Source organism: Arvicola amphibius, chromosome 17 (genome assembly GCF_903992535.2).
Source record: "Arvicola amphibius chromosome 17, mArvAmp1.2, whole genome shotgun sequence".
In the NCBI taxonomy this organism is placed as follows: domain Eukaryota; kingdom Metazoa; phylum Chordata; class Mammalia; order Rodentia; family Cricetidae; genus Arvicola; species Arvicola amphibius.
This window is the reverse complement of record NC_052063.2, coordinates 3,713,303-3,730,464: the sequence shown is the minus strand read 5'-3', so window position 1 is coordinate 3,730,464 and position 17,162 is coordinate 3,713,303. Positions and strand designations below refer to the sequence as shown.

General features: G+C 49.6%; 1 protein-coding gene across 2 annotated transcripts in view; it reads left to right on the top strand.

The window, feature by feature from the left end:
- Nucleotides 1-17,162, top strand: part of Stab2 (stabilin 2) — a 138,787-nt gene that overhangs the window by 88,063 nt on the left and 33,562 nt on the right. For both annotated transcript variants that reach the window (XM_038314950.1, XM_038314949.1), the window contains exons 38-47: nucleotides 139-334; nucleotides 2,977-3,072; nucleotides 5,249-5,294; nucleotides 6,020-6,096; nucleotides 8,422-8,547; nucleotides 10,112-10,185; nucleotides 11,182-11,253; nucleotides 13,151-13,270; nucleotides 14,975-15,022; nucleotides 16,512-16,595. In XM_038314950.1, coding sequence (XP_038170878.1) covers nucleotides 139-334; nucleotides 2,977-3,072; nucleotides 5,249-5,294; nucleotides 6,020-6,096; nucleotides 8,422-8,547; nucleotides 10,112-10,185; nucleotides 11,182-11,253; nucleotides 13,151-13,270; nucleotides 14,975-15,022; nucleotides 16,512-16,595 — 939 coding nt within the window. The remainder of the gene's footprint in view (nucleotides 1-138; nucleotides 335-2,976; nucleotides 3,073-5,248; nucleotides 5,295-6,019; nucleotides 6,097-8,421; nucleotides 8,548-10,111; nucleotides 10,186-11,181; nucleotides 11,254-13,150; nucleotides 13,271-14,974; nucleotides 15,023-16,511; nucleotides 16,596-17,162) is intronic.

The window sequence follows — 17,162 nt, the reverse complement described above, 5'->3', positions numbered from 1 at the left end:
CCCACTCCGTCCTCAGAGGGCTCTGTCCCCTGTCCCTAAGAAACCCTGGAGTCTAGGAAACAGGCAGGTGCACACAGGATCCCAGGAGTCCCCAGAGCAGAAGATAAACACGCGCACCACCTTGTCCTTCCCTTTCAGACAAAAGCGTGCTGTGCTGGCTTCTTTGGCCCACAATGCCAAGCCTGCCCCAGGAAAGATCAGAATGTGTGCTCTGGGAACGGCTTCTGTCTGGACGGCGTGAATGGCGTCGGCACGTGCAAATGTGAGCAGGGCTTCAATGGGACGGCCTGCGAGACCTGCGCGGAGGGCAAGTATGGTGTCCACTGTGACCAAGGTGAGCACCGCCCCTGCCAGACCCTGGCCCCTCAGTCCTCCAGACTGGGCAGCAGTGTGGGGTGGAAGAGCAGCAGCTTCAGTACCCTCTGCCCAGCTTCTCCTCGGGCAGCGGCAATCACCCAGCATTATGTCTGCAAAGTGAAAGACTCTGTGAGCCAGTTATAGTAGTCTCAGGACTTGGAGAGCTAAGGCTAGAAATGCCCTGAGTCTGAGACCAGCTTGGGCTACAGTGAGAGTCGCTGATGTTTGTTTGTTTGAAGCCTGTGCTGTTTCATTAGTGTAGAGCAGTGTTCCGTCCAGTCACCGATCTGGATGTATCCACCGACCCCCAGTTGTTTGCTGACATTTCCAGCCCAACTGCGGCTCTCTGATTGCCTGTGTGTGCTAATCACCATGATTAAACTTTCTCCGTGGGCTCACTCAATAGTTAGTGGGGGAGGGTGACGACAGATTTGTCCCAAAGACTCACTTAACCCCAAAGGAATGTCACCTGCACTGGGGCTGCTGTACCCATCTCACAAATAAGGATATTAAGGCCAGGAACATGAATGAGTTTCCCCAAGGTCAGCTGATGAGAAGCTGACCTCAATTCTGGATACATACCTTTCTGGACCCCAAAGTCTGCCTCTTAAATCACACTGTCCTCTTTGAGAAGGTCACTCCTTGACCCACCACCAGCAAGCACATGCCTTGATGCTTAATCAGTTTGCGGCACGTCCTCCTGATTTTCCATGTCCAAGGACCCCGGGGAGAACTCTGATTAGATTAGAAGATAGCTCCTCATCCCTGCCCGTCCTGCAACCATTGTCTCTGCTGTCACTGTCTCTGCTGTCACTATCTCTGCTGTCATTGTTTTCAGCGACCTAAGTCAGACTCAGCTAATACATAACTGGGTGGCCGAAATCTGGCCGTATATCACCGAAGTCAGACTGCTGATCTACCTTCCAGCACTGTTTGGGAGACTTGCTTCCATTCAGGTAGAACTTCCTAACTTAGAGCTGTGGGGAACTCCCTGGTGTCCACCAAGACCCAGAGCTGAATGCTTTCGGTGAGGGGTGGTGTTCATAGCTTTCACCAAGTCTGTGTGTATTTGTTTGTTTGTGTATTCTTTTACAACCTCCTAAACACGTATCTATAATATTCTTTCATCAAGGTTCCCACCATTATCGTCTCTCTTCCCCTGCCCTTCCCACTGGAACCCCTCTTCTTCCCAAGGCCCCCCTCCTATTCTCATGTCTTGTTTTTATGAACCGTTGCATCTAATTAGGGTTGACTGCGTGAGATTGGGTCAATGGTTATTTACTTGAGCAAGGCCAATGTGCCAGTGGCTACCCTACGCTCCCGCTGTAACCTTTAACTCCCTTGGAAGGAGTGGGGCTTTACAAACTCCTGCCATCCCTGGGTGTTGATGAGCCCAGTGTCACACAGGTCCAGTGCAGGCAGCAGTGGCTGAACCGTGAACTATAACAGTGCCGATCTGAGTTCTTGGGCGCAGAACAGCCACATCATGTCCAGACAACAGTGATCACGGCACTCCTTCCCGCCGTGTCCTTCCCACCCCCTCTTCCATGCTGTGCCCTGAGCCTGGAAGGCATCTTAGCTGATTTTCAATGGTTGTGACAAAACGCCATGGCAAAGACAACTTACGAAAGAAAGTGTCTAACCTGGGGGCTCATGGTTCCAGAGGGTCATGACTATCATGTAAGGGAGCGTGGTAGCACACAAGCAGGTATAGCATTGGGGCATAGCCAAAAGCTTGCATCTGACCCACAAGCATGAGGCAGAGAGAGAGCTATCTGGGAACAGTATGGGATCTTGGAAACCCCTAAGACCATCCCCAGTGACATGCCTTCAAAAAGGCCCCACCTCCTCCAGCAAGGCCCCACCTCCTCCAGCAAGGCCACACCTCCTCCATAAGGCCACACCTCCTCCAACAAGGCCCCACTTCCTAAGCCTCCCAAAACAGTTCCACCAACTAGGGACCAAGCATTCAAATATATGAGCCTGTGGGAGCCAATTTTATTCAAACCACCACAGGTGTGATATATAAATGTGTTGATCAGGGCTGAACACTCAACAGTCACCTGTTCTCAGCACGTTAACCAATTACGAGCCTCTGCATTAACCAGTTAACTACTTCCCACTGTAAATAAATAAATGCTTTTCTGACCAGGACCTAGAGAAGCACTAATTCACGCCTATACACATAAATGTTTAGTGGGTGGTTTGACGCTATGTCCATTCAGCCAAACAGCAGTAAATAAGGTCCCCTCTAGAACCATTGTCTTCCCAGCTCTTGAGTTTGACCAGGTCTGTAATACCGTGCCTGAGCTTCTCTTGTGGAACAGGCCTAAGATCCAGTAAGAAATGTGCTGGTTTCTCCTTTAACAGTGGACATGATTGCTCTAGTGGTCACATCTTGCCTGGAGTGACAAAAACCTACAGAGTTTGGGGAGCCTTTGGGGCCTCCGTGACCAACAGCTCACAAGGAAGAACCCCACGCCATGGCTTTTAGAAGTAGCATTGTCCACTCTCTTTCTTAAATAGTATTTTTAAACTGGCTTACTGGGTACAGAGAAGTACACCCTGTAAGCGGTAAAGGGAATGGTGACCATGAGTCTGGTCATGTTTTCTACTCAGCGTGCGCTTGCGTCCACGGGCGGTGTAGCCAAGGACCCTCAGGAGACGGCTCCTGCGACTGTGAGGTCGGCTGGCGAGGCGTGCACTGCGACATCGGTAAGAGTGTCTCCTCCGCCGCGCTCTGTCCTCTGCCTGCCTCTCGGGAGAAACCCGTGTTCCTTTCTAAAGTAGAAACGGCACCATTTGTGAAATAAGGAAAAGCACAGAAAAGAAACTGAGGTACCGATGCCCAGTGCTGGAACCCCCATTAGTGATACTCTGTGTGACTTAGTGCAGAACCGTATTGTGCAGGACCAGACTACATATTTCATAACCTCCTTTCTCACTCCACAAGCACAACGGGCATTTTCCTCCGTGTGGATGCACGGAGATCAACGCCATTAATAATGCTGCTAGAAACCCAGTCGTTGTGTGCTTGTTCGCCACAGTGCAGACAAGCGACCTCACCCATGACAGACAGGCCAGCCATCTGGCCCTGAGTTGCATCCCCTCCCTAATTGCACTTTCTAAAACTAATCTGCTGCTATCATAAACAGTGTCACAAGGAGCATCTTTTATATGCCTCTTCCTACATTTACCTTGTTAATTCATGTGATCGGCTCTGAGGTGGCTGTCTGACACTAGCTGGTGTTCTCAGGGAGTTAGCTGCTCATTGTCAAATGGTCCAAGAGCAATGTATCACTCTCCCAACCTTAGGGTCTGATGGAGAACACATCGGCTCCAGTCTCCCATTGCAGTGAGGTTTTAGCTGTACCCCGTGGGGACAGTGAGGAGAGGCAAGGAATGGCTTCAAAGAGACAAGAGATCTGATAATGTTTAGAGATCCAAAAGGTTGCAGGACGTGAGAACAGAGGCAAAGAGGCGAACTGAATGAGAAGAATGAATGGGGCAGGCAAGAGCCAGCTCACTAAAAGTTAGATACATATGGCGTCCCAACTCAAGCTATTTGGGAGCCATTGAAGAGTTTTAAACATGGCTGCAGTGATATCTTACTTGTATTTAAGAGAAATCAACCAGGCAGCAGATTAAAGAAAATGACCCCGGAAGCCAGCATTAAAGGCCTTGTTGTCCCTTCTGAGACAGGAACTAGAAAGAAGATCACAAGTGCCCACCAGCCCTGCGAGGGCTCCAGTGACGTGGCTTGTCTGAGGGACTGTCATTGCAAAGCGCCAGGAGAAGGCAGAGCTATAGAAATACCACAGTGGGGAATCTGAGGGACTGCGGCTAGGGGGACATCCCAGAGCAGGCATCAGATGTTGGGGTGCAGAATCAGGATTCAGTCTGGAAGAGGGCACATGGGAGGGTGGGACCACATAAGCAGGAAGACATTCCAAGCAAATCACTAGAATAAATGCAATGCTTTCCCCTTAAGTTTCTCAGAGCGCAGTGCATGAAAAACCAAGCTCATTTAAAAGGATAGGGAACAGCCTAGAAGCTACGGCAACTTTCCAAGGGGCAATCCCTGTAACAGTGTAATTCCTAAATAAGGCAGCAGCAGGGATTTGATGTGGACAATGCCCCTGGGGGTCAAATGAAGCAGAGACTGGTGGATGCAGGACCTGAGAGGATGGTGCCCCTGAGGGTCAAATGAAGCCGAGACTGGTGGATGCAGGATCTGAGGATGGTGCCCAGACCATGACTTGGGCAGCAGCATGGACAGTGGTTAGTTAGGGAAGGGGACAGCTAGACCACTCAGCCTAGGAGCCACCCTTTCTCTTTCATGCCCGCCCTGCACTGACATCATCTCTGTATATTCTATTACCCACATCTCTGGAATCTCTCTTCCACCTTCACCCCGTCCCCAGAAGCCTTGTGATCCAGCTCTCTGCCTTCCATCCTAGGTCCCATCCCTCTCCTTTCTATCCTCCACATAACTGCAAGAAGGAACTTTCCAGAACATACATAAAACAGGTAACGTTTCTCAGCCCACTCCACCCCCAGGACTTCTTGACAACTTTCTTTGGCTTTTCATCACCTACAGAACAAGATTCAGAGTCCTTACCAGGAGCATTCAAAGGCCAGGCACCAGCCGGCATCTACCTGGTTAGCGAGTATTAGCGCCTACCCCATACAGAGTGAACATCCATCTGAGAGACCCCGTCATAGTGTAAATGACCTTCAGGGTTGTCTCTGGGCTCCGTGGAGCCAACATGAAAAGTGTTTACACAGTGGCAAGGATTTACATAGTTAAAAGTCAGTTCAAGGAACTCAATCTACTCCTACTACTGGGGACTATAGCAAGAATTCACAAACAATTGGTCTTATTTTTCAGAGATCACGAAAGACAACTGCAATGGGACCTGCCACACCAGTGCCAAGTAGGTATCCTCTGACCTCTAGGGACAGTACAAACTCAGTAGTTCTCACCTCAGGCCCTACCCTGGGGGAAGTGTTTCCACAACATCCCTGAACAAAATGTAGGATCCATTTAAGAGAAACTGAATGTCTCCGAAGAAACCACCATGAGTTGGCCAGATCCAGCATGTTCCATGAGCAGCCACTGACTTACCTAGCACACTGACAAGAATGCCAGTTGTCACCCAGCCCATGCCACAAGGGCTCTTTCAAAGAGAGGGTGTCACTTGCAGTAAACATTGTCCCAGTCCATCGTCTAATGCCGCTTCCTATGGGCACATAAGCCTGGTAACTGGGGTTAGACCGGAACCCACAGTCATCCTGCATCACTGTCCCTTGTCACATGACCTGGAGCCAATCCTTTACTTCCTCCCTGCCTCAGCGTCTTCCCTCACAAATGGCTCTAATAATCACACTGCCTTTCAGGGGCTGTTGTGTTACCTGTGGACAACATGAAGCCCAAAGCTCAGCCAGTCACATGGGTAGCACTGTGAAGACGAGTAACCATGCCTCGTAGGCATACCGTGTGGTTTGCCTGGAGTGGCTGTGGTGGGAATCGTGCCAGGAACCAATTGTCCCCTCAGGCCTTTGGCAGAGCCTCTGAGTGCTTCATAGAGTTGGTAGCCTGGGTGCTGGGCTGAGGGACGTGGTGTTTCTCTGAAAACGTCATTTGCCCTTTCCACTACAGCTGCCTTCTCGATCCAGACGGCAAAGCCTCGTGCAAATGTGCGGCAGGATTCCAAGGGAATGGAACATTCTGCACAGGCAGGTGGAGCAGGATCTGCAGAGGGTCTGTGTGGGCTGAGAGACACAACTGGGTCTCAGGAGCTGGTGCCAGCCACCGGTGGTGACTCACATGTGACTGACGGTGCCCAGCTCTGCATGGCTGGGGCATGTTGGTTTGGGATGGGCAGGCAATTGCATCTGTTTTCCACGTGCATCTGAGCAGTCATGCACAACCCTGAGAGCAACTGGAGTCAGCTCCTGGCTTTGAAAGTTATAAATTTGATTGATCAAGGGTGTGTGGAGCCATCAGAACTCAGGAGTGGGTCAGTAAAGGGTTTAAGCCCTGTTTCTTCCTCCTGCCAGACTGGTAACTTTGCATGGGCGTCTAGCTACCCTGAGCCCCTCTGCTCATTTGTAAGCATAAAACCACCTTCCAATTACAGTGCTACAAAGGATGAAATGACCTCACTGAGGACAGCGGCAGAGTAGGGCAGGGGTCAGAGGTCAGACCGTTGCTGCGTCATTAGACCTCTGAGTTTGAACTGCAACGCTAACTGTCATTGTTACTTCAGGGTGTTGCTTGGCTGTGCTCATCAAGAGTCGTTTCCCTGGGTAGTCGCACATGATCCAGATCGTGCCTGTAAAGTGCTGAGAGACGTGAGCTACTGTCCTTAGGGTCATACCGCATACGTAGCACTGGAAAAGAGGAAACTCAGCAGTGTTTCCGTCCCCTGGCACCGGGACAAAGGCTGCTCTCAGCCTGAAGTAGAGGAACTTGGAACTTCTCTTTGCAGTGAACAGTGGTGACCACAGACTCATGGACGTTCAAGGTGCTGAGAATAAGTGACAGCTGGGTGCTCAGCCCTAAACAGAACATGTATAGCACCCCATCTGAGGCTCAGGGGACCCTGAGAGGGAGCAGAGAGAATGTAAGAGCCAGAGGCTAGTGAGAGGGGCCTGGAGATGCTGTGTTCTGAGAAAGAGTGGCCATTCTAATCATGATCTCAGCTTCGGTTCCTCGCACTGGGTCTGCCCAAGGCTGGACCTGTTCTCTCCCAACTGGGGGGTGGGGAGGAGCTCAGAGGGCCCCTCTCATTGCTGAACTATTGGCTGTTTGTAGTTCTGAGATAGGGGCAGTCCTTGTCTTCAATTGGGCATCTGCTGATGAGCCTACCAAGCTCCAGTGGAGAACTCCAAGCCTGTGGTCACATGGACAGCCTGGTTAAACTCAGTAGTTAGAGAGCAAAAAGATAGGAATGTGAGAAATGGACTCATGAGGAGTCAGGGGCTAACAGGGGTGGAAGGGAGACAGGAGAGAGCAGGGGTGAGGTTATTACGCAGGATGCATTATTAATTACACAGTGGGATGCTGTTAATAAAGTTACAGTGAAAAGTAGTAAAAACGGAACAGCCCTTGGGGTTGACCTTTGGCCTACTGTCACATGAACAGGCTCTCTCTCTCTCTCTCTCTCTCTCTCTCTCTCTCTCTTTCTCTCTCTTCTATCTTCTATCTTCTCTCTCTCTTCTATCTTCTCTCTCTCTTCTATCTTCTCTCTCTCTCTCTCTCTCTCACACACACACACACACACACACACACACACACGCACGCATACACACGCACCAGAAGCTCTTAGCATCATTTTTCTCTTGAGCACCTTCTCCTGGGTGCTTTGGCCCGGATTGAGGCAGAGCGCTTACTTTTCTGGACCGTGTTAGCCTCAGGAACTCTCAGAGGGCTCAGGCTGCCCCGACCCTGAGGCCACACGTCTCCTGCAGAGGAAGTAAACAGCTGCTAGAAAAAAAAAAACCCGCTGGAAAAGACAAGCAGGGACTTTTTCTCTTGCCCTCTGTCTTACCTGGTTACTGCTGACGTAGCGACCAATGCTTGCACAGCACTGTTCATCACTGAAGAGTCAGGACAGGAACCCAAACAAGGCAGGAACCTGGAGGCAGGAGCTGACGCAGACGTCACGGAGGGGCACTGCTCACTGACTTGCTCCCCGTGGCTTGTTCAGCCTGTTTTCTTATAGAACCCCGGACCAGGAGCCCAGGGATAGAACCACCCACCCACAATGGGCTGGGCCCTTCCCCATCAATCACTAATTAAGGAAAAGCTCTACAGGCTTGCTTACAGCCTGATCTTATGGAGACATTTTTTTGATCAATGTTCCCTCCTCTCTGATGAACATAGCTTATGTCAACTTGATATAAAACTAGACAGCACACTCTCGCTGAGTAATCAACCACATTGGTTCAATGCCTTCTGGAGTTGTTCCTCGGGCTCCTTTTATCAATGACATAGATTTAAAAAAAAACAAAAACAAAAAAACACCTGACTCCTCCTGTATGTCTCCTCTTCTACAGCCATCAATGCCTGTGAGGTCAGCAACGGAGGATGCTCTGCCAAGGCCGACTGTAAAAGAACCACCCCAGGAAACCGGGTGTGTGTGTGCAAGGCGGGCTATACTGGTGACGGCATTGTGTGCCTCGGTAGGTGCTCATCCCTTGTCCATCTGGTGGAAATAGTGTCAGAGCCCTGTTAAAATGTTCTGCTGTAGGAGCTCCTGCTGTTAAGACCGCTGCTGGGGTCCTAATGAGGTAGGCCTTGGCAGAAAAGCCCAAGGGTGTAGAAACGATGGACCCACAGGAGTGTAGGCATGTGCTGCCAAAGAAGTCACTTTGGGTGGAGGGAGAGAGCTCTTCGAGCTAAAAGTTCTCATAGCTACTTTCATTGATTTACAATGTTGCACATCTTAATTTTGAAAATTGCAAAAGGCTAGGGGGTGTGTATCTAAGGGCAGGGACTCTTAAACTATTTTTGCATTACCCCATTTTCTTATATACCTAAATGTTTTTAACAAAAACAGAATAGTGTCTCGTGATGCACAGTATTTAGACCTAACGCTGCTAACAGAATAATTCCCTGACAGTCGGTGTGGCTTAAAGCATGCTTGGCCACGGGCACACAGCTCTGCTCTAGAGGCGTGCCCTAGGAACTGTCTGAGTCTCAACTCACCACAACGGGCTGCGGCGGTCATGCTTTCTCTCGCTAATAGTAGTCCACTGCTCACTTTCTCCTCTGCTCTCTTTGAACGTTTTCACATTTCTCGTTAGTCATTTGAGACTCCGCTGCATAAGTCATGTTGATTTGTCCCCAGTAACCGAGTACGTGTTTCCTGAGAGTAAGGGCAGCCTGGTATGTAACCGCTCACAGTTCCTGACTTCAGTGAACTGAGTATCACTGTAATACTTTTTCTCATTATATCTACACTCCTATTTTATCAACTGTCCCAGTACTTCTCTAATGTGCGGTCTTTGGAGGACTGAGTGTCGCATTTGGTGTCTTAGCTCTTTGGCCTGTTTCTTTGATACTGTGTCTTTTATTTGGGGTTTGAGGGTTTTTTTTTTCATTATTAGATTCCACTTGTGTATTCCAGACCAAAATATCACAAGAATCACGTACCGTTTGCAGGCTGTCACAAGTCTCAGGGTTTCCATCAAGCCTTTGTTTATGATACAAATCTGACCACTGGGTCCAAGTGCTACCGAGCTATCCTCTGCAAAGTCATTCCCCTTTGCCACCGTTAGCAGATGGGAAGAAGCTTAAATGTGGAGCAGTCTGGTCTTCCTCTGAGCGTCTGTCGCTGAGTCTTCTCTAGCCCAGTCTTCGATGATGGTTGTTTCAGCCCAGGGCTCCTCGTGTGTTGCACCAGTGGACTGGGTGCTAAGAGTCTCCCTCAAAACATGCCTATTCATCCCACAGAGGGGCAGATTTAAGCCCACAGATGGCGCCTCTGCTAGAATTAGCCCAACCCAGGACCGGCAGGGGAAGGGGAGCAGCAGGGAAAGGGGAGCGGTTTTGAGAAACCATTCTCCCCACCCCACCACCACCTGAGTTACTTCTGCCTCTGAAGTTCCAGAACTGAGTCCCTTGACACCTGCTGCTCTTTCCCAGTTATCCAAGCCATCTCCAATCCCCGGGGAGTTCCTCAAAATGCCTCCTCGTGGCACTGAAGCCTGACACTCTCAACACATGTTGGTTTTTGTTTTAAAGAAATAAACCCGTGTTTGGAGAACAACGGCGGCTGTGACAAGAACGCAGAGTGCACGCAGACGGGGCCCAATCAAGTGAGTTGCCTCCTGGAGGGTCTTCCCTCCTGCGCCCTAAGACCCAGGCCTAAGGGAAGAATCCAGGACAGACCTTGGACCAGCTACAGCCAGAAACACTGCAGGACACACAAAGAAAGCACAGGAGACAATCTGGGGGAAAGATAAATGACGGGGGGGGGGGGGGTGAGGGGACTAGGGAAGGGGCTTTCTAAAAGTCGGGTATACTCGCCTGCAAGCCCTCCGTGATCCTCGAAGCACTTGGAAGTTTTAGTTTTACCAAAAATGTTCTCAAGCTCAAAAATTGAGCTTTCTGATACCCAGACTTGGTCCCTTTTTGGGGGGGGGGAAGAGGGAGGAGGCTCCAGGCTGTGCCCGATCCCAACTCCCTGTAAAGAGCACCCCCTTCCTCAAGCTCCCAGCTGCCTTCCTTGCCCATAGAACGGGTGTACTGGCTTGTGTTTCTGTGTACAGACTGTGAATGGGTGTGAAGGCTATATTCCCGTGTACAGACTGTGAACGGGTGTGAAGGCTTGTGTTCCCGTGTACAAACTGTGAACGGGTGTGAAGGCTTGTGTTCCCGTGTACAGACTGTGAACAGGTGTGATGGTTTGTGTTCCCGTGTACAGACTGTGAACAGTGTGATGGCTGTGTTCCCATGTATAGACTGTGAACAGGTGTGATGGCTGTGTTCCCGTGTATAGCCTGTGAGCTGCGACGCCTTCCCCTCAGCACATGCTAGCACTGGTGTCTGAGTTCGTTCTTGGTGGAGACAAAGCAATGTCACAGCTTAACTTTCTTCCCCTCGAACCTCTCTCTACCAATCAAAAAAAAAAAAAAAGCAGGTATCTTGGCAATGAGGATGGGATGTCCATGAGATCTAGTGCTCAGGTGTACTAGACTAGGTATTAAAAAACACTAGTCTTCTCATGCTGCCGTTCTACAGTCAGATTCAAGTCTGAGCTCCGGTGCGCCAGCCTGCCTGTTAAATGACTCTCTGCCTCTGCTCCTGAACAGGCCATCTGTAACTGCTTGCCAAAGTTCACCGGAGATGGGAAGGCCTGCACACTCATCAACGTCTGCTTAACCGTGAGTTCCAGAGCTGCCGGGCCCTTTCTTCTCCCCTTGCAGTCTCAGGGCTGTTTCTGGGTCGTGAGGCTCACTTTTCCTCCTGCGTACCGTTGTCATCCTGGGAGAGCGAAATAACAGACCCCACAGCCTGCCCCCTTGGCTACAAGATTCTGAAGGGAGGGATCTAGGTATGCAGAGCTGGCCCAGAATTCACCTGATGCAAGTATTTCCAAACCAGCATGATTAGTTTCCCAAAGTACTGGGAGTGCTAAGCATTCAGGAGTCAGAACAAGCCTTAGCATCTGCTCGGAATCTGGCTCCCTAGCCACAGCGACTGGGCGGCAGGATGTTGATATGTTGCCTGAGTTTATTTATTGCTTTTTCCTTTATGTACCAAATGGGTCGGAAGAGAAGGGCAGTTCAGACTGACCCTGGCAAGCTCCAGACGTTACAGTGCAGAAAGCTGAACAACTTGGTTCCTCTCTAACGAGTCCCATCTCCAGAGCCTCGCGTCTCTGTTGCTCAGAGCCATGCCAGCCAGCGTTGGCTGTGTAAGAACAACAGAAATTTTAATGTGAATCCTTCCAGTTTTTAAGTGACAGTAATTCCTCAAAGGAAATGGCAAAAAATCTTTAAACAAAGTAGTTGCGGAACCATGAATTTCTCCTCAAGTCCTACCACCAAGAGCCAGGCAACAGGGCCTTCCGTGAGGGACTTCTCTGTTCCAACCCATCTGTCCCTTCAGTGCCACCACAACAGAGTCCTGGAGACCCGGTCCACGTTTAATCCTCACACTCCAGGATCAAGATGCCACCTGAGTGTAGGGGAAATGAGGAAGGGCAAGAGACAGAGGAAGGTGGATGGAGAGATGGGGGAGAGAGGATACCAGCCTCCACCGGAGGGGAAGAAGCTCCGTGAGGCACACAGCGCTAGGGCTGGTGCTGGTTTCAGGGTGAAGGCTGTATGAAGACAGGAAGGAGTGGGTATGTGGTCAGAGAACAGGTACCCAGAACTACATAGAGCAAGTGCCCTCAAAGTGAGCGATTACCTGGGGCCCCTATGCCTCTGGAGTGGACAGACATCAAGAGGGGCATGACAAGAAAGGGCTCTCCTGTGTGATCTTGGAGTATGCTGGGAAGTGCAGCTGTCAAAGTCTGAGGTCACTGGCCAGAAGCTTCATGTCCCCTGGAGATGGCATTTCTAAGAGCAAATAGAAGCATATCTCCTTGGGGAAGATTCTGGGGTGCTGCCCATCATCAAACTCAGCAAGTATCTTTGGAAAAGAGTGTGGGGGAAAGATTTCCCAACAGGGGCGGGAGGTGTGTGTTGAGCATCTCCTCTGTTCTTCACTGGAGCTCCTCTTCCTGGCTCCATGCTCCTTCCTCCCTGGCATCTGCTCTGGTTCAGAGCCCAGGCCTGCCGCCGTGGAGGCTCACTCTGGCTGTGTTTGGAATTTAGCCTCCTCTTCCACATCTTAAGATCTCTTGAGAGCAAAGCAATGGGTTCTGTTTTATATTACCTTTCTGTCATCTTTCTGTGACCAAATCAGAGTTTAGTCTATATGGCAGTTGTCAAACATGATGGGTACTTATCCACAGAGGGCTAGAGATCTGGTCCTGGATTCATGGCCAGCTACCAACATACTAGAAAGCAAGTTCGGGAAAGGCATTGAAAGTGGATCAAAGTTGGAGAGTAAGACAAAATGTGTGTGTGTGTGTGTGTGTGTGTGTGTGTGTGTGTGTGTGTGTGTGTTGTTAGGGATTGAGCCCAGATCTTTACACATACCAGACTAGTATTCTACCCACATCCCTCAAAATATAAATTTCATCACAAAATTGCTTAGCAAATATTAACAAAGTTGGTAAATTTACCGGTCTAATTGAGCCTCTCCTCCATCTCTTGGCAATTTTACCAGAACAATGGCGGCTGCAGCCCATTTGCCACCTGCACCCACACTGGACAAGATGAGAGGATATGCACCTGCAAGCAGAACTACACAGGGGACGGATTCGTCTGCCGCAGCAGCATCTACGGGGTAACACTCAGTCTCCCGGCAGTAAACCCCACGTCCCAAATGGCTGAGAGTCCAGGTTGCCATGAGAAGAGCTTTACCTACCCAGGGAAACTCCTGTGGCCTGGGAAGGGAGCGGCGTCACGGTTAAGGCCAACAGAGCTCTGGAGTCAGAGAGCCCTGGGTTTGGACTCAGCTCTGCAGGGAGTAGCCCTGTGACGCGGGGCGGGGCTAGTGATGTCACTCTTCTGTGCATCACTCGGGGTCTGGGGAAGAAAATGATAGGGACAGCAGTTCTCACAGAACAGAATATGGTGGTGGATGTCAGGAGCACAGAGCAGGCAGCAACGCCAGGGTTGGCGTGTCAATAGACATGTGTACGGGTGTACAGAGTGTGGTGACTGTGTTTGTCATGTATATGATGTAACGTGAGTGTGGGTGTAGGGTACGTGGTGTGGCATGTGTATACTCTATGTGGTGACTGTGTGATATACTATGTGTAGTGTGTGGATGTGTGGCACATGTGTGTGTGTGTGGTGCATTTGTAGTATTGATATATGTGTGGTGTACATGTGTTGCATGCAGTGGATGGTATGAGTGGTTTGTATTTCATGTGTGTGGTATATGTGTGTGTGTAAAGTATGGAGTGTGGTATGTGGAGTATATATGTGTGTGATGTATGGCGTGTGTATGGTGTATGGTATATCTGTGGTGTATGATATGTGTAGTATATGGTGTATGTATGTATGATGTATTTGTGGTGTATGATGTATGTGTATATAATATGGTGTGCATGTCAGTGTATGTTATGTATGATGTATTTATGGTGTATGATGTGTGTGTATGTGATATGGTGTACATGTCTGTGTATGTTGTGTATGATGTATTTGTGGTACATGGCATATGTCGCGTATGATGGGTGTGTGTATGTGTGCATGATATATGGGAGAGTGTGTGGTGGGGTTTATTCTCTGGCATATTGTGTGTATGTGTGTGTATGTGTTTATGGTATATATGTTGTATACTGGGCATGTGGCAGATGATGTGTATGTGTAGGTTATGGAATGTATATTTGTGGGGTGTCTTGTGTGTATATATGTGTATGGTGTCTGGGATGTATGAGGGGGTGTGAATGTATGGGGTGTGGTATATGGAGTATACGTGTGTGCTGTATTTGTGGTATGCATGTGGTAGGTGTGAGTGTATGAGTATTTGTATGTGGCATATGGGGGTATGTGGGTATATGTGTGGTGTTGTGTGGTATGCATGGGTGTATGGGTATGTGTTTTTGTGCGTGTGAGGTATATCTGTGGTGGGGAGTGCATGTGTGCACACATGCCATTTGCCCTCATCTGCCTATACTGCAGATAGAGGAAGAGGCAGTGTGATACTTCCTGGTTTCTACATATTATAAACATATAAAATTGTTAAAGAGGGGCCAAAGCATTCTGATTGGTCAAACATTCTTGTTGTCAGGGAGGCCAGTTCTGCCATAAATAATAACCGTCCTTTACAAGATTTCAACTATATTTGGTATATTTGATATGCCTGTACAGTTCTGTGCATTGAGGTATGGTAGGCTCTTTCTTTTGTAAATGGGATAAGATTGCAGAAAGGAGCTGGGACTTGGTCACCCTCAGGGAGCTGTCCAGTGGACAGATTGTCCCTACAGCCCTATATTCCTGTTGTGAGCCACAGCCTGAGTGACGGTTCCGTCCTCATTCGCAGGAACTTCCTAAGAACCCGACAACGTCACAGTACTTTTTCCAGTTGCAGGTAAGAACTGTCTGTCTGCTGAGACGTGTGCCAGGCCTGCACGCAAGATCCACATCTAGAATGTGTGTGCATGTAAATTTCCGTGTATATGTGTTTATATTGACTTATATATGTAAGTATGCACATGTATGCATACAAATATCAACATGCCAGGCCTCCAGCAAGACATGATAAAGCTGTAGCCTCTGAAGTCATGGGGGGCAGAAGACAGTCCAGAACTAGGCTTTATGACAGCAGCCCAGCTGTTGGCATTGGTGAAGTCTGCCGTAGGTACAGTCAGTCACACAGCCATGAACAGCTGTTGGCCATTGGTGAACTCTGCCGTAGGTACAGTCAGCCACACAACCATTAACAGCTGTTGGCCATTGGTGAAGTCTGCCATAGGTACAGTCAGTCACACAGCCGTTAACATTTGCAACTCTTGTCACATCTAAACGTCTAAAGGGCACAGTAAAAGTACAACAGGAAAGATTAAGGAACACGTCATCTAGGCCTCTCACCACAAGGGGGGCTTGCTCTGTGTGAGTCACCAAGGAGTGGGTTGTTCACACGATAGCATCGTGGCCTAGGAACATGTTTCTCAGAACATCGTTAAGTGACAGTGATTGTGTATGAAATGTCTATCATAGCAGTGGAGAAAGAGACATTATTGGGTGTGTGAGTTACCTGTCCATAGCTATCACACCTGACAGAACAACCCGGGGGAGGAAAGCTTTTGCAAGGCTCCATGTTTCTGGGTTGTTGTGAGTCAGAACGTCATAGTGTCAGGAACATGTGGTGGAGGACCCTGGTCTTGGTGGACAAGAGGTAGAGAACACAGGCTAGGCAGACCCAGCCTGGAAGAGCAGGGCAGAATACAGCCCTCTGTTCAGTCCATCGCCACCTCCCCGAGGAAGTAACCCTTCCTTTAGGTCAGACCCCAGAGTCTCCCCAGTCTGTGAAAACAGCCTCTCAGGTACACCCAGAAGTGCGCTTCTCGGTCACCTGGGGACTCCTTAACCCAAAAGTGGACAGTCACAGTTAACTCTCTCAGTGCACAACTGGTCAGGTAAGAGCACGCTGATCCTCTGGGAACTGAAGAGGAAGGCGTGAGGAGCTGGAAGCAAACACAACAGCAGCCCTACAATCCTGGGTGGCAAGAAGACGGACAGCCTGTTAAATGAGTCATCTTGCTTAGCAGTCTTGGGATTATCACAGCGTGTAACCGTAACCGTCATGTGGAGGGGAGAAGCAGGAGCCATCTTTGACAGGGGTCATGGGGGAGTTGTCACCTTCTAGCTACTATGCTTCCAGAATCATTTATCTGACAGTCACATGTTAAATTTACAATTAGAAAAAAATATGATTTTGATGGCATAGAATCCAGGTTTACTTTGGGAAAAACACTGGCTCTGGCATGTCTTTGAGCCTCGGCCTGTGTCCATGAGAGAGGAAGCCACTAAGTTGGTCTGCAAAAGAGTGACATGTGGCCCCACCTGTCTTGCTGCAGGAGCATGCTGTCCGAGAGCTGGCTGGACCTGGCCCCTTCACCGTGTTTGCGCCTTCATCTGCTTCCTTCAATCAGGAGTCTAGGGTAAGCAGCAAGCTGGGACTGGAGAAGGGCTTGTAGAAAGGCATGGCCTAGAGCCCGCCATGGTGATGTGTGTGGGCAAGAGATTTAGTCTCAGGTAGAGCTGAGCAGCAATAGAAGGGGCTGCTTCTGTGTGAAGACCCCGGCAGGCCTGTGGGCTTGGGGCACCACTGGCCAGAGACTTTGTAAAGGCCTAGACAATATAGGAAACTGGGGAAGTCTCAAGTCATCAAGGGATCCAAACTCTCTAAAGACTGAAAAAAAGGGGGTGCAGAAACAATTCAGGGTCAAAGGGATTTAAATTGGCCTTGACCTGCAGGAATTACCAGAACCCTCGCTGCTCTGGTTCACTGTGCCCCTGGCGGGTAGTCTATATACACTATTACAGCTGACTAACATCGATACAGATAACCACACTCAGAACGGGGCCTGGTCTACATGTATTCCGTCTCTCCTCATGTCAGATTTGCAGCTGAGCGCCATCTCCATTTCACAGTGAAGAACCCTGAGGGATGCAATGCTGGCATCCCGTGGCTGGAGGGTGGCTGAGGAGGGACTTGTTCCTAGCCT